Genomic DNA, 23,051 nt, shown 5'->3' on the forward strand with positions numbered 1-23,051 from the left:
ACAGTGTGACGTGACATGGTTTAAAAAAGTAAATTAGCATGAAACTACCTAGGTATAGAACAGAATGCCCACTCTTTTCTTATACAGTAATAAAAAGCAGTCTGAATATACCATATTCAAAAGGTTGCATGTATTATTGCACATTTAAATGAATTATTAGAAGGATATAAAATAATATTCAAAACGAAATTCAATCACTAAAGTCATCATCACCAGATGACAAACTTTGGCTTTCATTGTCAGACTCATCGCTGTCTTGTGGTGGTACAGCATCAGGAACAGGTGCATCTGGTGTACTAAAATATGTATATTGTACATTTATTGCGTGGACAAAATTACTGCAAATAAGTTAAGCAATTGCTTACTCCAAAAGTGACGAGTCTAAGCCATCATTTCTCATTTTGTTTTCGATTGCCGCTTTTGGAACACCAACCATAACCATTTTGAGGTATTTGGCATATCTACATACAGCATAGGTAACTTCAAATAACAACTTTCTATTTTTGCGATTGGAATTTTTTAAACATGTTGACCATTTTCATATCTGTTGAATTCTCCACAAACATTACCTTGGATCTTGTCTTACAGTAATCACATTTTTGACTGGAGCCGTCTCTTCCGGTGGAGACGTAACTTCAACAGGGAGAGATGCATCTGATGTCGAAGGTTCACTCTGAGACACTTCATCTTCTTGTTTTGAAGCAGGTGTTGTGTTATCAGTTGATGGCGCTATTTTATCAAGTCCGGGAATGGAAGCAAGCTGGGTGGGTTCGAAAAAATTCAAACTCGTTATCTACAGGATCTTAGTAGCTCTACTGCATGTAATTGCAGTTATTAAATAAACCTTTGCTTCCAAGATATTGAGGGAAATCTCCAACTTTTGGATTTCGGCTGACTGCTTTGCCAGCTGCTCTTCTGACACAGCAGAAAAATTATTCAAAAAGTTTGCTGTGTTCATGAAAAATTGGTTCATAAATGTGACGGATCTGCGATGATTAAGTGAAGGAACCTACAAAAATGTCATAAATGCTTTTAAAACAACAAAAACGTGCATGTTGATTTAGTTCATTGTAACTTGGTTTCCGAGTCATTGGTGTAAAATCATACAACTGGTGTAAAATGCAGTGTCTTTGTGTCAAATGTGTCTTTTGGTAACCAAGGAATTGCATCCATGGGCGTAATGAATTATTTGATCACTGGTCACACTATTTAATTAAGTTAGTTTTTATTATCGATTTTTAAGGCTGATCATTATTATTTGTTGTTATTAAAATAAAGTTCCTTCCAAATACATAGATGTAAAATTCACATTGGAGCAATTCCTAGAGAATAGTGTGTTTTTATACGGTACCTTATTTAAATCCACCGCAGGCCCACTCAATCCAATTTCATCTGTGGCATCCTCCATCATTCCAAAATCTATACTTGGAAAAATCTAAGCTGGTAAATCTTTTCTAGAGGACTGGAAACAAAAAATAGCAGGTGGCAGTACCATAGAAATATCTTCCAATGTAAAGTGCATTGACCGAAAAAAAAACATGAACAGTATATAATATGACATGGAGATTATATACAAATGATAACTGCATCACAATACATAAACTGGCAAAAATTAACTTTTGAGAAATGCGCCACACTAGCAAGATAATAATAGCAGAAATAACAGATGATAAAATATAGCTATATGCAATTGCTTACACAAGTAAAATATTTTCCCGAACCAATTTTACTTAATTTTCTTGACTTTTAAAACTAATATTAGCTAAATTACAATAAACATGTAATCACAAGCTGAGCAGGTTAACAAAAGATTTGTACAACCAAAACTTTCCACCACATTAAAAGCCGGAGCCGTTGAACAGTTTTGTAAGTGTTCTGTCACACCCTGTTCCAAACAGGTTTTAATATGGTGAACACCTATTGAGTCTTGGCCCATATCTATACGAAGGCCACATTCACATCGCACCGAACCCAAGTGGACTTGAATGTAATTGTTGTTACATACTGGGCAAACTACAACTTTATGTTCATCAATACCAAAGTCATGTTGATATACATCGGCATCCATAGCTTTATTTTCATATTCCAATAAGATTTCAGTTTCCCATTCCAACAATTCTGCTTTGACTTCCTCCATTGTCTTCAAGACATCATCAAAATGCAGCTCATGTTCCGAGTCTGATTTCGAATCAAATTCATCCATCATTTTTTGCCATTCCTCATGCATCACGTCATCAAGAGAGTTTCGTTCACAAATGTCAGTTACGTTACGAAAACGGTTCAACAACTTTGATCGACTTGAACGTAAACGTTCTGCGCAACGTTTCTTGTAATTATCTTTCCATGGCATGGACGAAGTCAATTTATACATCGCTTTATGTTTTGTAATTGAATCAGGGGTTCGTGGAAAAGCCATCTTTTCTGAGAAAGAAGCACTTTTTTTGCTCAAGGTAGTAATTAAGAACAATTATCTAACCAGCATATGTACCTGTACAATACAAACTATAGTAAAAGAACATGTTGTGATATATCAGTCCTTATTACTGGACATCTCTGTACTCAAGAGATAATTCCTTTTTTCAATAGTCTACTACAAGAAGAAGAACATGTTTTCTATGTTTACAAACTTACTCTGAGTTGAAAACCTTGCACTTTGGCTGTCAAATATTCTACCATTTCAATTACTAAGTAAATACTTTTTAAAGCATTTAATTGGAGTACTTCCAGACTTCATGCTCTTGGGTAACATGAAAGACATGTTACACTGTCACATGCAAATGAGGGCGGCAATGAGTAAAAACTTCTATTGTGTAAGATTAACCTGTGAGGGACATATTTGATATTAGCTTCCGAAAGTAGACCAAAACCATAGCAAGAATTTATGACAGTATCACAGGTCATGATTGGTAAGCATACTCTTTGTCACTGTCTGAAATTTCTTAACCAAAACTAATTTATCACTCCACACAGACAGCCAATGGCGAAAATAAAAACACAATAGCTTACTGAGAACTGTGAAAAAATAAACCATGTTCAAAGGATAAAACAAAGCAATAGGCCTATGTAATGATCAATGAAAATAACCTTGGAAGACATATTGTTTTTATTTTTCGCCATTGACGATGGCGGGCAAAAAGATTGATGCTAAACTTGCTATTACAAAACATAAGAAATCCACTCACAAACAATAAATGAACGGGTTAAAAGTGGCAAAGCCCAAAGGCTTAAAACGTGTATGATGTTTAGTGTTTAACTATATACTGGTACTGCAACGATGGAAGGTTAGCATGGCCACCAAACCCAAGGAACATCTCTAGGCTATGGTTTGCAAGTCAATCCAAGCCCAAAACCTTGATCCCGGAATTAGTTGTATAGTCAATAGTCATCCGAAACTGGGGTTACAATCATTAAATTTGGATATTTACTCTACCACAGTTTGGCAAGTACTAAGCCTAGTTAGTGCCTCTGTATCAGAAATAGTCCGCCTGCCCGACTTAAACCAGTGAAACCGATTTCAATATAATTGCGACCATATTTCATGAAAAGATTGGTACCATAGTGTCCTAAAACATGTCTTTTAGTATACTACGCTTATACTTTCCTTCGAAGTTTCATCAAAATCTGAGATAATGGATGCCAATTTTCAAAAATTCTAAGTGAATTGACATGAAATGACCCATTTGCATCATATCCGATGCATGAAGTTTGGTGCGGCTTGCAATTTGAAGGATGGATAAAACAGCCAAGATATTTTTTTCTTAATTAGCAGACATTTCGTTTCAATGTAGAAACATTCTCAGGTCTTTCGCCACCCCACACAAAAAAAACTTAATTTTTATTGTCATCACCTCTTCCAAAGACTATCATTTTTGCTGTACAAACTCGGGCTGATCAACAACACCTTTCGTTAGTGTTGTGGCCAAAAGAAACTGAGCTCTTGCCCTGGATAGGTTTTGTTTTTCTATCAACTGATGTACAGCTCTACTAGGCATTGAAGCGATTTTCATTCATCTGTTGCTTGAACACACCACCTGCTCGTATGCTTAATTTCTATTTTTTTCAACTTACGTTTTAATGATTTAACTAATTAATTATAGGTTTAGTGGCCGTGCCATTTATTTCCAGCAATTAGTAACGTTGTTTTTCTTGAGCACGTTTTAAGCCTTTTTGGCTTACAAAAAAAATTGCACATTTTGAACATGTTGTGGTTTGTTGTTTTATCCTTTTCTTATAGGTTGTTTACAAGTTTCTTCCTGTATTATCAACGGTTAATTAGTACCTTACGTTTCGTTTTCTACAATTAATGGCAAAAAATAAATGTTACAAAAGAGGATGTCACTATATTTCCCTTACATTACCAATCTTAACGAATAAGCTCAATAAGAAATAGTTTTTCTCATTTGCCAAGTGAACACTTTAAAACAAATCAATTGCTGTTCCTAAACGATGCACGAATTTGATATACAAGTTGATATACAGATATACATATAAAGGCAGCTGCGCAAAGCTGCACATGCACAAAATAGAGGGACCCCTGGAGTTTAAATAACTCCGGTGTTAAGGAAGAATAGGAGTATGACGTCATTATTGCCCGTGATTCGCTGTGGGCAAGCGCTTGAAGGGTCCATTCGACTGATTCGACTAAATAATGTAAATCAATTTCGAATCTACGTATGTCATAATGATCATAACCATTATATTATTATTGTATTAAATTAAATAATTTAATAATTGGTCAGTTAATTTGGTTAATTAATAATAATCCTTGATAGACAGCTTTTCGGTCCTTCAAAACATGTTAAAAATATGCTGCGCACCACAAACAGACGCCATTCCACAAAAGTATGTTTAGGATAACTTTACTTTCGTAAACAAATAGGGTCTACTGTCTTGAGTACAAGAGTAGTACGTATTTGATCGTATGTTGTATTTGTATACAATTGTTATTAGTATTCTATGATACAAATGCACATTGCACAAACAGATGACGTCACAATTTGAGTACTTGGGGTCTAGTATACAAATGCATCCTGTGGAGGTGAACTTGTATATAAATTCAGCATATGTTGGTTTCACTTCAATTTTCGCAAGCTACCACTACTAGGCCTATTTGCCAAATTAGGACAAATCAATTTAACAAATTGTACCGGTAGTCACCAAATTCTAAAAGTACGAATTTATTTTCTGCTCAAATTAATTGATCTGATTAAGGAACAGGGTAATTTTCGAAGACTGGCATACACCAGTTGGCAACAAAAACGGTTCACCGACATGCACGAGTGTGCACCAGATGTTCCTGTTTGGGAATTAGATAGCTTACAAAGTAACTTTCTGACCCATTTTGTGCACCAGATAGGTACGTTGTGCACCGGTCATGCCCGGTGCACAACACTTTCTTTCCATATGGGCCTACAGGGCTAGGCTACTTATGAGATTCTGATCGTAATTCTTTACCCACTTTTCATATAAATATGATCTTTTACCATGGCCCCTTGTCCTCAAACTATCTCTTGACAACAGTGATTTCTGTAGTTCCACAAATATTCGGGACATTCTATGGTATTTAGGTACATTTAAGTGAAAAAAGTCTGGTCATAGCTGAAATTTTATTTACGATACGCCACCTCATACAAAGTAGTTCTTACGGATACCACACGCTGGATTATACACTCGGCTTATGGACCCCAATCCCTAGTTTGGAAATATAGTGGAAAGGGGGCACTTGATTGCATCAGATTCGTCAACGTGCACACTGAACTTTTTCATCTTTACGTCAATTTGTCATCTTTGAATGTCAATTTATTATAAGTATATAAAAAATGGAGATTTCAGTGCACGCTAAAATAAAATTAATAGAATTACCTAGAATGAAATTAATAATACTTCTTATTGCCATTAACACTATTCTTTAATTGTTGAGTGCAGTGTTTTGTTAGGTTTGATGTATATAAACCTGTCATAGTCCAAGCTTAGTAAATATATGTCAAGTTGTTTTGAAGCTAATGTAACAATTAACAACTATTGCAGTTGATTTGAAGTTAGGTGTAGTACACCGCTTTGCTCTACTGTATTTTAATTATTTTCTGAAGGTGATTATCCAAGGTATGGTAGTTATTGTAAAAATCAATCATTAATTTCACCCAAAAAAGCACTGTAATGTATTTGGATTAATTGACTACCAACATTGAAAAATGGTTTATGTTTAAATCAAGTAATGCATGAATAGTTGCGTAATCATATGTTTCATTAATTCATTACAATAGTATTTAAAGGCCAAGTAAAAATCGAACAAAGCATTTTAAAGTTATGTAATTGCCTACCTTTAACTTTGGTCACCTGCGGTTAATCTTTAAAATTCACATACAACAGTACTATTGTCGTTTTTATGTATATGCAGTGAGACCTCGTTAATCCAAACCTCAAACAACCGGAATCCCCGTTATCCGACACAAAACTGCCAGGAACGAATTTCTTTCTATGCATTTTACTCCGTTAATCCGGAAACCCCGCTGTCCGACTCCTACACAAAAGTTTTGGAACAAATGTGCTAAATCAATAGCAATAAAAGCCGATAAACCGGATTATTAAGAGTGAAGTGAAAATGATTCACGATTTTCCTAGATACAGTAGTTAGTTGACGAAAACATCAGCCGGTTATCTACGCATACTAATGTCGCACTTCAATAAGATCGCGGAGATAACCTAATGATTAAAGCATTTGTCTTATACGGTAGTTCTGGGTTTTGACACTGGTGTGGATCATACAAAAAAATATAACAAAAAATAAATATAGTTTCTGTCCAACCAGAAACTACCATATTAAAGGTACGGTAGTACCTTAGTAGTACCATACTTGAATTGGAGTAAGGTGCATACTGCTTTTTAAACACGGTGCTGCATTTGCAAGATTGATCGATTTTTCGCTTACCAACAATCCGGATATCCTGTAAAACCGACATTTTATGACGAAACAAAGTGGTCCGGATTAATGAGGTCTGACTGAATATGTATGTAATATGAATACTTCTTATCATCAGTATAATGATAGGTGTTGTTATATTAAATTTCTCTCCATTCATACATGATAAATGCTGAATACATTATTGCAGGTATGTCCGTAAGTTAAAATGGTTATAAGGTGATCTTAAAAACTGCCAAGAACAGTAAAAAATGGATTTTAAGGTCTCTGTTAAAGTGTATCAATGCAATGTTTCAAACGATCAAGTTAATGACCAAAAGTACTTTAAGGATTACACATTTCAGGAATTGAATGAACCAGGAACAACCACATGTGATAACATTCTCCAGAAATGTGCTGACAAATGCAAAATATCACCCCTTTATTTGCTACATTTTGCTTTGCGTGACGTTGTGTCAGATTGCTGGGTAAATCCTCGGATGCAACTTCAGGCCCTTAGGCAGACTAGTAATGGTACTTCAAGTCATGAGAGTACTAGTTTGTTGTCTGAACACAACCAAATTCAGCTGGAGCTTAGAATTCGATTTATTATTAACAGTACAAAGAATGTACAGCCACATAGGCATTGTTGTGTGGATGGTTCCTCCAAGTCTGTTTTTAATGAAATTGGAATCAAATATCTATTTCATCAGCTTCGATCTGACTTCCTTGAAGAAAGAATAAAATTAGAAGGTACTGTAATGGAAACTTTCTCAATTGCACTGGGTGCTGCTGTGTTGGATGTACTGCGTCTTGCTTGTGAAATGAATACAGACCTCACCAGAGCACTTCATTATTTCAAAAAAGTTTACAAGCTCATACCTAAATCATATTCCGTATATATGAAGTCACTCAACGTTATTAATCAGTGGCAAATGATACGAAAATTCAAATGCCATGTGAAGAGATTTTCACCATCATATAGCAGGTGGTGTTTGGATGATCAAGGCCTTGCATTCTTTTGTGACAAATACATTCAAAATCTGCAAATGTTTGTGGAAACTGATCATTGTGAAACATATACTATAGAATCAGGAGAGAGCCCAGACCAAGATTTCAACAAAGTCACGATTGGTGCGGAATGCGGTATTGCTAAGGGTGATAAAGACAGGGCTAGATGGTGCAATTTTGACCAAATTGCTGATCTAACACTGCAAGCTGGTCGAAGATCCCATCCTGGTGATGATAATTCTAAGCAAACGTGGGTGGTGACTGTGAGTCAATTAGATGGTTCTACTCTTCACCTTCATCTGCCATCTCTGACCAAAGCTGAAAACTTGGCGTCTTGCATCGATGGCTATTATCAGTTATTTGTGGACCCCCACCATTCTTTGTGTAAAGAGGTTTGCCCTCCCTCATTAGTTGAAAGGCTGGCATGTCGTTGTCATGGTTCTGTGACAGCACAACTTGCAGAGGATATCATCAAAAAACAACCAGGCTGTCAACCTGGCACCTGCATTCTTAGACAGAGTAGAGAGTCATGTTTTGAGTATTTTATAAACACTGTTATTCAAGTCAACCCGGAACTTAGTATTAAGAATTACAAGTTGGCTTGGAGGGACGGAAAATTAGGTATTTTTGGATTGGAAGATTCTTACACATGTCGAAATCTTACTGCTTTCATTGACACTTACAAAGATGAAGATCCTGATAATCTTGTTCCGTTCAAGTTAAACCAGCTCATACCTCCATATGGCAAAGAAAATGCTGACTTGGTGGTTTGTTTGTGTGATGGAACCCCTGCTGAAATAGAAAATGGCTCAAAACTGAAAACTAGCATTGGAATTATTCAGTTAAAAGATTATTTGTATAGTACTCAGCTTGGGGAAGGTAAATTTACTAAAGTTCTGCTTTATGAACACAAAGAGCAAAAAAGCAAAGTTGCAGTAAAGAAGCTTAAACTTGTGAAGGAGTATGGACAGAAGCAACATGTGGAAGACAGTTTTCAAACAACGATATCTATGTCCATCTTTTGTGAGAATGCACACATTGTTCAAGCTATAGGAATTATGTCAAGTATGTTGGTGCTGGAATATGTTCCTTTTGGTTCAATAACAACATACCTTAAGCAACTGGTAAGCTCAAGGAGAAGTAGGGAATGGAACAGTTGGTTTTTGTCTGCTTTATGGCAGTTGACTCATGCATGTAATTACTTGGAATGGAAAGGTATACCCCATGGCAACATACAGGGAAAGAATGTTTTGCTGCAGAGGGATTCACCTGATCCACATATAAAACTTAGTGATGCTGGAGTAAGCACTTACAATAAAACCTCAGAAGAAAGGCACATTGTTTATACTGTACCTATGTTACAAGCACCATGGCTTGCTTGGGAATTTTGTCATATGAACAACAGGGCACCATTGAATAACAAGCCGACAGTTGCCGGAGATAAGTGGAGTTATGCAACAACAGTATGTGAAATATGTGAGTGGGGTGATTTAGGAATTCAACGTGCAGATGCATGGAATTTATCGGCTGATTTAAAGCAGAGATATAATGGATTTGACTCTGGTATTGCTCGGGTCGTAAAGATTCCAGAGATCCTCACATCAACGTCGAGTAGCATTGATGGCCTTATTCAAGAGTGTTGGCGTATTGATCCGGGCAAACGGCCACCTTTTAAGAAACTTTTACGTGAACTTGGAGGAGTTTTGACCAGTGACTATGTTTTACCGTTCCCTGCTTCTGAAAGTTTCACCCCTGGTGCAAGCATAAGTTCTGGTGCCAATGAAGCTGTTGTTAACACAGCCAACCTCACAAAGTACAACGATTGCAACTTAAAAATCTTACATTGCCTAGGACAAGGAAACTTTGGCACTGTTCACCTTTGCTTGTATGAGCAAGTTATAAATGGAAGATGTTATTCGGAAAAAGTGGCAGTAAAAACACCACATGATCCTCATACATCACAAAGCATGTATGTACTAAGCCAAGAGGTTAAAACAATGCTAAAAATTAATCACCGACATGTTGTAAGGATAAAGGGTATTACTGTTTCACCACAAAAAATTGTGATGGAGTATTTAACAGGTGGGTCCCTATGTGATCATCTGCATAGAAAGGCAGATGAAGGGATACCAATTACTAGCCTTCACCCACAGTTGTTAGATTTTGCAATGCAGATTTCGCAAGGAATGACTGCTCTGCAAGAAAAGCGTGTGATTCATCGCGATTTGGCTTTGCGTAATATTTTGCTCGCCCAGGATTCCCCAGACAGTCCATGTTATGCTAAAATATCAGACTTTGGCTTATCTAGAATACTAAACGAAAATAGTACTTACTATTCCGGAAATCCTGTTCAGTCTCCTATTCTTTGGTATGCTCCTGAGTGTTTACAAAAAAATGGCCCCCGGGCTTTTCACTTGCAATCAGATATTTGGTCTTTTGGAGTGACAGTTTGGGAAATGTATTCCTATGGTAAAATTCCAGAGTACTCAGTGAAGGTCATAGATGCTGAGCAGCTTCCTCAGTTGCAAGAGCGCCTAAAGGTTGGAGAGAGATTACCAAAGCCCGAGCATTGTCCAAGTATCATGTATCACTTGATGAATGAATGTTGGAAGAATAAACCTACAGACCGTATGTCCTTTGAGGCGCTCTGCAATGAACTTGAAAAGATGAAATAACACATGAATAGTAGATATGTTGAACACATGGTGTAACTAACTTTATGAAGTGACAGCCCAATTGAAAAGTGGAAAGGTTAGTTTAAGGCCAAAGGAGTTTGCATTAAACAGCCGAATTTTTTTTAGTTATTTTTTTGCAATCTGTCTTTTGTACAAATGTATTCTTGTCTGTTTTATTGAACTTATTGCAGTACTAATAGACTTTGTCTTTTTTGTTTATTTTAGTGCATCAATCTAGCATCTTGCAGTCTTTTTCTTTATGGTAATGTTGGCAGTGTTGTTATTAACAGACCAATAATAATTTGTCATGTCTTTGGTAATCTGTGATCATGTTATTTTCAGTTAAACTCAATACATTCTTTGGTCTATGAACTAACGTGCAATTCTGTGAATCAAAACATATTTTCGTACTATTTCAATCAACATATATGTTTTTTCTGCTTGCGCAATTTTTTGGAATATCAGTGAACTCGAAGAAAATGAAAAATCTATCATTTGATTTGTAACACCAATCAAAATCACATGATCATGTTGTATTTACTGTCCTGAAAAGTTCTTAGCCGATAGGCATTATTATAAATTTTCAATATTAATTACACATTCCTTTTATTTTTTTGCCAGTGTACTTCAAATTTTCCTTGAGTTTTTGTTTAAATTTGCAATATTAATTAATGATGCACTACTCAGCTAAACCAAAACTTAATTTTTATCTTTAACATGTTAAATGCCAGATAATTATGGTATATTTTAAGACGACCCCTAAAATGTCAACTTTTCGTGAAGCAAGTTATTGATATTGTCATATTTTGTGCATACTTTTGTCTGTATGCCTTACATTGTATTATTTTGTACAGAAAGTAACATGTAGTGTTGTAAAAACATGCAATTCATATTTTAATGTGTCTTTTTAAAAACTAAGTTGAAAGTGCTTCAGCTCCTGCCTTTGCTAGCTAATAATATAATGTTGTTCTGTGCTAGTCATAATTTGGAAAGTGTAATAATTGTCATATGAATTTTCTATAGTGGCGTTACAATAACCAGTTTCGTTTATATAATTCTCTGGATATTTCAGGTTGTTTCTATTGTCTGGATTAGTCATTGTATGGGTGTAAGATGAGGAAGTTTTTTTAATAAAGAGTAAGGATCTTCCCTGTTGTAGTATTATACTACAATATTTTCTGTATATTCAGGAAAAGGTGAAAAAAATATATCAACAAACCACATATTCTAATACAGTAACATTGATTATTTTTCACTATAAAAGGAGTTCAATTTATTTCTAGAGCGCCCAAGCCGTCGGTGTTAAGATACACCTAAACAGTTAGTATATGAGCTGAAGAGTGCTATAGACGGCAGATTTTTACAGATAGTGACAAGATTATTTGTCACACTACACCTTAATTGCAAAAATCAAGTTTACCCGGTATTGCGATGTGCACAGCCTTTTCTCTAGGGTTAACTTCTATTTTTAATTTCACTACACCTGCTTGTTTGTACATAACTTCTGCTTTTTTATATTACTATGTACTGATTATGTCTATATACTTTGCATACAATAGAAATTCCAAAAAAGCTTTGAATTTTTTTAAATTGTCAGCGTTCAATATACATGAAATCATATAAATTTCAACAGATGGATGATGCAAAGCTTCTATTACACAACAAAACAAACCAATTTATAAATTATGTATACACTTCAGATCTTAGGGCCCATTTTGTATCATTTATGGTGCGTTCACGTAAGTGTATAAATTTTGTTTGGAAACAGGAGCCCATGTAAACTAACTGGTACAAGATTTTAGCAGACTTAGCATTGCATTTTCAAACTTTCCGTTTACAATAGCAATGCAGATAGATTTCAAGTGTCACGTTGGAAAAAAGCGTCTTGAGAAGTTCTATTTTCACTAGATGGGGCTTCTCCACACAGTCACAGCAAAACGTGACGTACAGTTGCATTGTTTGCTGTAGAAACTTGAAAGTTGGTGACTTTTCCTAAAAAAGTTCATAAACATTGTTTTATAAAGTTGGATTTTGTAATTTTTGAGAAATTGCCATATTTTCATAATTTTACCCTCTCTCCGCATTGAAGCGTATCATTTTCGTTTACTCATTTACGCACCACTAACTCGACTAACTTTTCTCTTGTGTTCTCTTCTCGTGGTCAGCTGGTTTTCCGCACAGCGGGGCGCGGTGTAGCAAGAAAAACTTCTAGAAATGTATCACTTGTAGAAATACTTAATCTACACTAAATGCACTTTCTTTAGTTTTACAATTATGATGTATACAGGAAGCCAGATGTTTTTGCTACTAACCTGTAAAAATCCGAACAGTTTACGAAGTATAGTTTTCGAGTAATTAACGATTGAAAATTTGTGTGCAGTGTCGGCCACACCAAGTTGAAATAGTAATCTCGTAAGCCTGGTTTGGATAGGTTGTGACAACCAAACCACAACCACGTGATTATATGTTACGTCATAAGTCTACGTGTGGAAAACATCTGCATTGGAAATGATCATGTGAAGACTGCGTGATCAGAAGCGAAGAAAAAGATCTTACCTCGATTGAACTGGTGCAACGATTGGTAAATACACACGTGGGAATTGAGAGGCCAAAATTAGCCAAGATGGTGGAAATTTCGAAGTCAACAACAATGAACAGAAGAAGGATTTATGCATCACAAACAATTTACGTCATCATATAAATAAGCGATGAATTTCATTTTTTAGGAATATAGAGAGAGAGAGACAGATAGAGGAGAAATGAAAAGTTATTTTTTATACTGTAAAACGAATGTATTAAAAGCAAACGTCATTACTACGATCGGGCGACTGGAAGTTATAAATAAAAAGTGTATTCTGTTTGCTGCTGTTGTGTTTATTTCCTTGCAGGCGATTAAATCAATGAGTAAGTGTGCGCTAAATTGCATTTATTTATTGATAAAAGCGGAACCACCAAACTTCACGGTTATAAGAGAAAGAGACTCATCAGTAGACAAAAAGATAGCTAAATCCACGACAGCTATCTATTGTGACGTTTAATGGACTTTGCTTAAGTCGTAACGAGTCACAGTGACGTCATAATTACGTCAAATACGACTAGGCAACAAAACAAAGCGTCATAAGGTTAAAGTCCAGCGGTTCTCAAACTTTTTTAAAAGAAAGTACACAACGGTCTCCTAGCAATTTTGTAAATGCCTCACGGTCCCTTAAAAAATCAACACAAAACAACACGTTGGTTTTTATGGTATCAATGTGACGGGTGTACCTGCTTCTTTGCAACCAGTTCAGCAATGTTTGGTTCCGTTTTGGACAAAGCAACCCTAATATCGTGAATCACATTCAACCGATTTCGAGCTTTTGGCTTGATGGCAAGAAGTGCCGTTTTTTTGGAAGGTGCTTCGCGGTCCCAGAAAATTGTCTCGCGGACGCCAAAAGGACCACGGACCCCAGTTTGAGAACCACTGGGTTAAACAATATTCCCTAGAAAAAGAGTCATTATTTGTATGTTCCTAAATTTAGTATCTCTTTGGTACAAAATAGTAGGCCTATGGGCGATTAAAGGTGTCGAAATGTCAAAAATAGCCCTAAAATTAAGGAGCAAGTGAAAATAAAGACATTTCTTAGAAATAAAAACAAAAATATTTTCTAAGACACAGACCTTCAAAATAAGGACGGTAAGGCAACCCTGCGCTTGCGTAATAAATAATCGTTGGAAAGGACAAAATAACTATTGTTGATTCTTTATATTGTGTTACACGAAATAAAGAGTACTTTTGTTTGATAAGGAGACGTTTTAATTAGTGATGTAACCTGTTTAAGACAGCGTTGAGGAGAAGGGTAGCCAAACGCTTTTAAACTTTGCCTTTAAATTCCTACTTTTCTCACCTTGACCAAATTGCAGGCGCGCAAAAAGACGGGAATTTACGTTTGAAAAACGCTTTGCAACGCCTCAAAATGAAATGTATTCTCAATTTTTAGTTTACAATTTTTAAACGTCTTATACCCGCCTATTATATGTTTTCCTATTGGTGAAAGCTGAACAGTTATCGCATGCAAACGTAAAAAAGCCAATAGCCCAAAAAAATTTGGTTCGTGAAGCAGGGCCCCAGGGATTTAAGGGAGCCTGGGCCCCAGGCTCCCACCAATTTTTTGGCCAGCTATAGGCCTACATGACGTCAAAAATGAGAAAAATAAACTGATGTATGGACTAATGCAAAAATATTCACTAAATTTGAAGTTTTGCCTTAATTTAACATTTAAATTGCATTGCATATTTATTTCGTTTTAATAGTTTCAAACTGCACTGGAAAATGTTATTTTTTAAACTAAAACTAATTGAAAGCCGGCTGCACTCGTCGACGACTCCAAAAGGACTTGCTAAGATTAATGTATTTACGGAGGAGACCATAATTGGGACATAGCCCCCCTACAACGAACTCAATTTTTGGAGACCATAGGTGTTTCCACGTCTGTTTGTTCATTGTTTTTTTTTTCCTTTGTGACTCCTCGTCTGCTGTTTTATGTTGCTATAATAACCGCTGCAATACTTTGTATTAAGTACCATGCTATGACATGAAAGCTTTAGTCAGCATTATTGTAAAACCAAAGTCAAGAACGTTATTGGCTAATGTCGAAACACGACAGGTTGCTTGTCGTTCAGGCTATCAAGCATCGAGAGAAAGTTTGTAAAGAGTCTATTTCCAACAATGCAAATTGAGCATTGCAGTTGCTGATACGGAGTTGTTCACTGTTTGATCGAGTTGTTAAAGCAAAATAAAGTAATCCACGTTGATGGTGAAGGAAATGGTATAACAAAACTCATTGTGAAGTGAGTACGGCTACGGTCCCTACCAAATACAAACTTCCTTGACAGTTATGCCCAGATTTTTTTGTTAAAGTATAAGTGGTCAAGAAAGTATTAAAATTTCGTTGATTCCACTAATCGCCTACTATTGAATTGCATAGGTATTTTCTAAATATGTTTGGGACAAATCTATTTTAGCAGATTGGCGTAAAAATGCCGTTCAAAAAAACGTTAAAATCTTAAAACATTTTCAGAGAGTCTGCCATTTACCTTCATAAATACTATTTAATGCTAACACTAGCATATTTAGGGAGGGGCATTGGGCCATTCCCCTCACGAACCTAACACTTTTACATCATAGAACTTCTTACGTTTTCAGTCTTTTTCGTTTATTGCTTTTTCTTGTTTGCTACTACTTATCAGCTACAACCTATACAGAAAAACGTATATTAACGTAAAACATATTATGTAACGTAGATTAATAAGCGGGTTTATGGCGTTTCAAAATCGATGTACAATGTGCGGCCTTACAATTTGTGCAGGGCGTCGCAAAAGTAAACGAACACTATAATTTGGCTGTTGTATTGCCCACATAAATATGAAAATACGTTTCGTGTAGAGCGTTTTAAAGCGGTATTTGAGGCGCAATAACACAAAACGCAACGCGAGATAAACATGTTCAGGAATTTTAAAACAAATTTTAAAACTTTTTGGCTCCCCTCAACGCAACCCTAAATACGCCGCTGCATGCTAACTATGCGCAGTTTTCCTTGCTAAAGCAATAACTTATTACAATGATGGTTATCGATATTTTAATATTTTCACGCTAACGCTGTTTTTTTACGTATAGGGTAGTTGCGCGATTTTTTATCGATTTAACAATAACAGCAGCAGGCTAGTATAATAATTAGACATACAAAAAAGGTGTTCGAGTTCATAAACCTAAACTTGGCACATTGCGCTTAAATTATAATTTTATTAATGAAAGGGTCCCCGCCAATGCTGGGCTCCAGGGCACTCCACTGTGTAAATCCAGCGCTGTCGTGGGGCCCAATAGCCCCCTAGACGCTAGTGGTTATAAGTATTTAAGTTAGTATTAGTATGAAACAAAACCTCTATAGATTTTTTCTGCTGAAGTTAGCCAGAATAAATCAATCAAATGGAACGAGTAACCTACATGTCATACAAGTTATGTATACATGGTAATTACGAATTATCACGTCAGTGGTGATAAATATGATTTTGAAATCAACACGGTGACACCCTGAAACTTTTCAAGTCTAATAAGCGTGAATTCAGAAAACACAGCTGAAAAGCGGTACGCATATGCGTACTGTGCGTATACGCTGCGGGTGCCTATGATAGCATAGATCTTGATTTGAGCAGAACTTCTGGGAAAGTTTAACTCTAGGATCGTAACATAAAAAAGAAAGATCGTATTTGAATGTTAAAGGCGATAAGTTCCCAAGATACAACGAGAGAACAACTGGCACGGCTGGTTTTTCCGCACTGCGTAAATTGAATTGCTTATTTTTCACCATTGACTGTGGGGAGCGAAAAGTATGGTGCTAACCAAATCCATAAGAATGTCATAACGTCTTGCTATAACAGTTTTCATGACAAAATGTGCCAGCCATGCGCCAATGTGTGTTAGTCACATGTCATAGACTAGGGCTAGGCGTATACATGATAACATCTCGATAAGAATTATGGACGCTTAATACTTTATTCCAGTCAGCTGAATAGACTCAATTACTGAGTGAGTTTATTCAACTGACTTTATAAGTGGTTTAAGTAAGATATGCCAGCGCAGCTTGTTAAAACAGTTTTGCCGGTTTAACTTTTTTTCTGCTTTTTGTAAACACTTATTAATTGAAAATGGTATGAAGTCAAACAAATGAAACTAAAATATATGCATAATCACATGCGTTTATGTAAGATCGCGTCAACTGGGGACAAGTGTGTTTTCAATCCGTACCATATGCTCTGTTTCCGTAAATAAACTTTTAACTTACGAAGAAAACGAAACAAACACTTACGCAAACATGACGTGAGAGCAACATAAATTGCTGGGCAAAACTCTTGTGCATCAATGGTTTACAATACATTGCAATTTACATTTACACAGTACGCTACTGACGGAAATAATGGTCAGTTGGGTAAAGTAAAACATTTTCAATTGAAACGAAAAGTGTGCATAGGTTTTCAGAAAATAATATATGTAAAGATTGGTTGTGTAAATGAGGATAGCGTACTGGTGTTCACGTAGACTTTGAACATCTTTGACATAAACAAAAGTTTTTAAAATTGGTTCAGTGGCTCTCAAAATCCGTTGCCTGTTGCTCATCACTAAAAAATGTAGGTTGTTGATTGCAAGGCACGTTTTTATTCACTACTGCGTGTGAAGGAGCCTTCGCGCCGCTAATTTTCCACCGCACGCATGCTACGTAAGCAAGCACGCACTGCTTACTAGTAACTATAACAAGTGCATCCGGACACAGAGAGCCAAAAAATATAAACGTGAGAGACTTGAAGTGTCCCGTTTTGCCTCATCTTCCCACATTACTACATCATAGCCCAGGAGTGACGCCTCTGATGCTGGCTCCTCTGTGGGGGGGGGGGGGACTGTTTAAAAAAACCCTGAACACTGCAATAAGCTGTCCAGTTCTCAACAGTATTGAATTGAATTGAATTCTACTCTATCAATCACGATCTGCTGTTTATTACGTCACGAACAACAGCCTGTTAATTACAAAGTGGCAACCAAAAGCAGGTGCTACTCGAGCAATCACAGTCTGTTGTTCGTAACATCATGAGCAGGCAGCCTAGCATTAAATATCACCAACAGCAGCCTGTTAATTACTGAGCAAAGACCTATTTTCAGAGGGATGAGAGATACATGTCACCCCCAACTTTCGAACAAGAGGAGACCTAAAAGTAGGAGAACAAAATCCAGAAATAGACACGGTCATTGAGTTTAAAAGAATTCCGCCCTGGGGTGGGTTATAAAACGGTGACCACTGTAGTATAAATATCTAATAAAAAAATTAAAGAGACAAATTTGTTTCATTTCACATCAAAACTTTTATCAAGACTATTCATTTTATTGCATCATTTAATACGTATCATAATTAGAAAAGTATCCGGTAACGGCCAACAGTGGTGGGCAGTCGGTACTTTCAAACTGCTGTACCGTCGGTCACGGTACAGGTACTTGGCAAAAAAATGTGGCGACGGGACCGATAGTTAACACTGTTTCAAAAAAGTAGTTCCGTACTTGGTCGGTACCGGTACTTTTTGCATAACAGATCCTACTACAAGTACAATTTTTGCCCTTATTAAGGCACAGCTACAAGTTACTCCAGGCACCGACCAAGTAAAAAACAAAAAACATATACGTGTAAACTGACTTTTTGCGACTTTATTTACTGCCATGCCTTTCTAAATCAATCTATCAGGATCATCAACAGCAGGGTTCTATACCGATTAGAAACGACACGCGACATCACCAAGTTCAAGGTGCTACTCAAAAACAGTAAGGTGCAACTAGTGACGTCACGAGAAAATTTTAGCACGTGCCCAGTTAAAACTTCAACAAGATGACGCAAGACTAATTAGCTGTTCTTACTTCCAGCTATGTCTATGTAATTAACGACGCGACGTTTAATCTATGGGTACGCGCAAATGTGGAAAAACTAATTTCGCTTTATCTCACAAACTAGAGCCAATTCGAAAAAACTAAGTGCATTTTCGGAATCAAGGGCTCTGAAATAGATGTGGGAATCATGGGCCCTAAAACATTTCTCACATTCCGTGCCTTTAAAAAAAAATTTTTTGTTGGCCGGCAATTAACGGCGCTTGGGTTGTGACTTTTCCTTCCAAATGCATTGCTTTATGAAGATAATGACCCGCTGCAGCAACAGTCTGGGTTCTTTCCTCGAAGAGTAATTTTCTAATTGCCTATTGAATTAAAAGTATGGGCTGACTGGTCCCCTGCTGTGAAGCCGACAGTTCTGCGCTGTACAGGCAGTTGTGAAACTTGCGTTTATTTATTTTGATGTTTATATACTATTAGGCCTATAACGCTATAATATTCTACAAATGATATTATGCATGGACAGATGGATCGGTACGGTTGAGTACGTCCATGTGAAAAAGTTAGCGAAAAGTCATTTTAAAGTAAAAGCGTTTTTAGGTTTCCTTTCCTTTTCTTTCATCGCTTTTTTGTTTGCGTCTCGTGATTGGTTAGAGCCATTGCAATAAGTACCGTAGGAGTTGCAAGCATTGTTTTAAGACAATGACTGTACTCAAAGAACATAGCTTGACAAAATCATTGTATACAAGGCGTCTCAAAATTATATGCCATAAATTGAATACGTGAAAATACCGTTAATTTTGAGGTAAGCTTTTTAAGCATTTTTTGTCAGACGGGAAAAAGGGTGGGTTTGTGGTCTGCGCAGTTTAGGCAGATTGGGTACGCGGGAATTTTAAAAGCAACTTTCAAAACATTTTTACCTCCCGAGGCAATCCTAAGCACGCCACTATGCTCTTTTGAACATTTTTCGGTAAAACTATGAGGTCCAGTCCACCCCTAATTAGAAGCTGGCTTTCCTGATATGCCTATTAGTTAGCGTTATACGGAGAAATTGGCATATTTTTTGCGCTTTTTGGTAGGGTAAGCGAGCATCAAATAGAGAGTTGGTTCCCCGCACCACGAACTCTTCACACAGCGCTATACATGGCCCAAAACAGTAAGTTAGCTACGACAGATTTGGAATATAACTGACAGACTCAAAATTTTGTGTCGTTGCAGATTATCTTCTATTCCTTGTGTTGTGTCTTTATGTCGCATGTAGGCCGCGTGACGATAGAGCCCATCTGGCCGATGTAAGACAATGACAAACACTGAGATGAAACAAACATGCACACTTAAATTCAAAATCCAATTGGTCTACGTCTCTCGCATTTAAAATCGTAGTGCAAAACCAAAATGCATGTTAACACGGAAAGTTTCTTGAATTTTAGTTGCCCACATATTGCAAAATTTTTTAGATTTTTCTGAAAGAATTTACTGCGGTTTGTTATGAAATGAATGTATTCTGCTTTGAACGACTCTTTTAGTCTCTCTAATAAATCATAAATGATTTTTCTTTCTTAGGACGTCCAGAAAGACCGCAATGGACTTGGCAATCTTTCTATCGGAAAAATGGAAATATTTTATATTTTCTGACAGAAGTTAAGGTAAAATAAATAAATAACTAAAATAAGCTTAAAACGCTCTTAACAATAACTGTGAGTGTTGTCGACATCAATTATGAATTTTATAAAGATGGCTAACATATAGGCCTGTCGCCCTGACCGGACTGTTTTAGAAGTATAGCCTATTTTGATATGCGGAAGACAATTAAGCCGGTGGATTAAATTTTAAATAAGCGAAAATGGCTTAAACTGCATAAAAAAGTTTCAATAAAATTTTGGATATGAAAAAGCATTTACTCGCATGCACCTCATTAATTGAATCTGACCGAATAAAACGGATGTTATCCGGTATAACCTTTTGTCTCATTTTGACTGCATGTCGATTAAATTAATTATCAAAAGGGGGTTTTATAGTGATAAACGCGAACATCTGTTCGATTTCGTGCAACACTTTTTAGCTGGTCTCAATCAAAGGTAACGACAAAGCGTCAAGCGGAAGAGAGGTGCGAATATATTTGCGGTCGTTTCTTGAAGCGTTTGATGTATGTAGTCAATTTTTTATCAGATTACAAGGGCATTACAAGGCGAGGAACTTCTTTCGACACTTATCCTGCGACTATGATGAGATGGATAAAAACGCTAAACTAAAAAGTTTTGCTGTATTCTGTCAAACCTTTTTCCCCAAACATGCTCTACTTAAATGTTGTTATAAAACACACCTACCTAGTTCCACTAAATCATTATGCAAGTCAATTCATTTGCAGTACGTACTGGCGATAGGAGATACGAATTTTTGTGTAATCATTTCAGCAATATGTCAGTAAGAATCCATTGCGAACTAATATGTCGACTAATGTAGCCATATACAGTATGATTTGATACAGGTAATAGCCTAGGCGCCAACAGAAAAGCAGTAGCCTACAACGGGTATAGGCTTGTCATAATTAGTTGACTTCAGTTCAACAATTATTTAGTAATTCGGTTTTCATAAATTTTATGTTTGGTATCACCGTATTTGGCAGTTAAAATCTATGATTTTTCGAATGAAAGCAGACTACGGTGTGGTTAGGTTTGTTTGGTACAATAAAATATGATATTTTCAAGTTAATATACAAGTAAATAATTGCTTATTCTTTTACCGTATATCCTTTTTTACAAAAGTTTAAAGCCTATTTAAATTAAATGCGTCTTGTCATAGAATTATAAACGTGTAGTAATAATTGACATCTTGTTTGTTCTTAAGTAAGTGTAAAAATAGCATAATTTATGTATTTTTGTGCGAAGACCTTTACCGAAAATTTCAAAGCCAATATTGTTTTTATTGTTTTTCCGATCTATTTGAGTTTAGTTTTAATGGGTCGGATATTGCTTATTTCTTGTCTTTGGACTTCACTTTGTCTAGTCCTACTTATGGTCATTATTAATTATCCAGCCATCTGTTTTCGTTCGTGCCTCGCAAAAAAGAAAAAGGCACGGGTGACGGGAATGTCGACACCCGTACTAATGAAACCCGCTTTGATTGGCTGGTAGTGGTTTCCCGCGCTTGTGAAAGCAAAAAGTTACCAGAAGCGCGTGAAGGAAAATGACGTTTTGAGGGACAGTTGGAGTGTTTTTATCTGGGGTATCAAAACAAACTATACCTGGGGTAGTCTTTTTATAAATAGTGTTCACATGTTGATGCATCATGCTGAAACTATCAGTTGTTTAGCTTGCGGGAACTATTGTTAAACGAGGCAGGTAGGCATTGTGGTATGAGGTATGTTAATTATTGGGTTTTCATAGACCCCGTAGGCTACCGCTGTACCGTGGGAACTACAGAAACAAAACTAGGCTAACAGTCAGAAAAGAATTTTTCATAAATATAGCCTATCGATTAGTGCAGAACTGTTCACATATAGCCTAAAGCCAATGGTTTCTTTATTGATTTAGTTTTTAGGTTGGTTGATTTAGGAAATAGGTTACTTTGGCTTGCCCATTGTCTACACTCTACAGGCTGTCAGGTAGGTTTATAGGCGGGTAGGTTTACACGCCATAAGCTACTGCTTTCATGCTACGACAGTTCGGTCAGTTGGTAGTAGACAGATAAACTTATGCCTGGCAAGTTCAAAGTTAGGGAATTTCACAAAGTCAGTAAGTGTTTAGGCTAGTGTAGACACATACCGTACTGGTATAGCCTACACACAAAAGAAAAACGGAAAACATGCAGTGGTTTGTTATGTCACCATTTGACTATGATAGTTGTGACTTTTATCTTAGGCCCCGGTAGTTAATAATCCAGTACCTCTAGTTTATGCCCCGTCAACTGCCCTAACTCCAGACAAATTTCGTTTCCAATCTTCAATATATATGGGGTCTAGTAAACAATTGCACAAACATATGATGTCACAAATTGAGTAATCGGGATCTAGTATAAAAAGGCATCCTGTTGTTGTACACTAGACCTTAAATTATTTTTTTGATGCTTT

The 23,051-nt window shown here is 36.4% G+C and overlaps 3 protein-coding genes across 3 annotated transcripts; 1 reads left to right on the top strand and 2 right to left on the bottom strand.

Moving 5' to 3' along the window:
• Positions 1 to 108: 108 nt before the first annotated feature.
• On the bottom strand, positions 109 to 1,493 carry LOC143469500 (WASH complex subunit 3-like). Its single transcript, XM_076967225.1, has 5 exons — positions 1,352 to 1,493; positions 845 to 1,009; positions 570 to 760; positions 366 to 461; positions 109 to 296 (listed from the first exon to the last, which is right to left on the bottom strand). The coding sequence occupies exons 1-5, from the start codon at positions 1,409 to 1,411 to the stop codon at positions 191 to 193; spliced, it is 618 nt and encodes a 205-aa protein (XP_076823340.1). The 5' UTR covers positions 1,412 to 1,493; the 3' UTR covers positions 109 to 190.
• Positions 1,463 to 2,512, bottom strand: LOC143469494 (RPA-interacting protein B-like). Its single transcript, XM_076967211.1, has one exon. The coding sequence runs from the start codon at positions 2,414 to 2,416 to the stop codon at positions 1,763 to 1,765; it is 654 nt and encodes a 217-aa protein (XP_076823326.1). The 5' UTR covers positions 2,417 to 2,512; the 3' UTR covers positions 1,463 to 1,762.
• A 4,577-nt stretch (positions 2,513 to 7,089) lies between these two features.
• On the top strand, positions 7,090 to 11,733 carry LOC143453689 (tyrosine-protein kinase JAK2-like). Its single transcript, XM_076954958.1, has one exon. The coding sequence runs from the start codon at positions 7,171 to 7,173 to the stop codon at positions 10,582 to 10,584; it is 3,414 nt and encodes a 1,137-aa protein (XP_076811073.1). The 5' UTR covers positions 7,090 to 7,170; the 3' UTR covers positions 10,585 to 11,733.
• The last annotated feature ends 11,318 nt before the right edge of the window (positions 11,734 to 23,051 follow it).

The sequence above is a fragment of the Clavelina lepadiformis genome, chromosome 1 (genome assembly GCF_947623445.1).
Source record: "Clavelina lepadiformis chromosome 1, kaClaLepa1.1, whole genome shotgun sequence".
NCBI classification, from domain to species: domain Eukaryota; kingdom Metazoa; phylum Chordata; class Ascidiacea; order Aplousobranchia; family Clavelinidae; genus Clavelina; species Clavelina lepadiformis.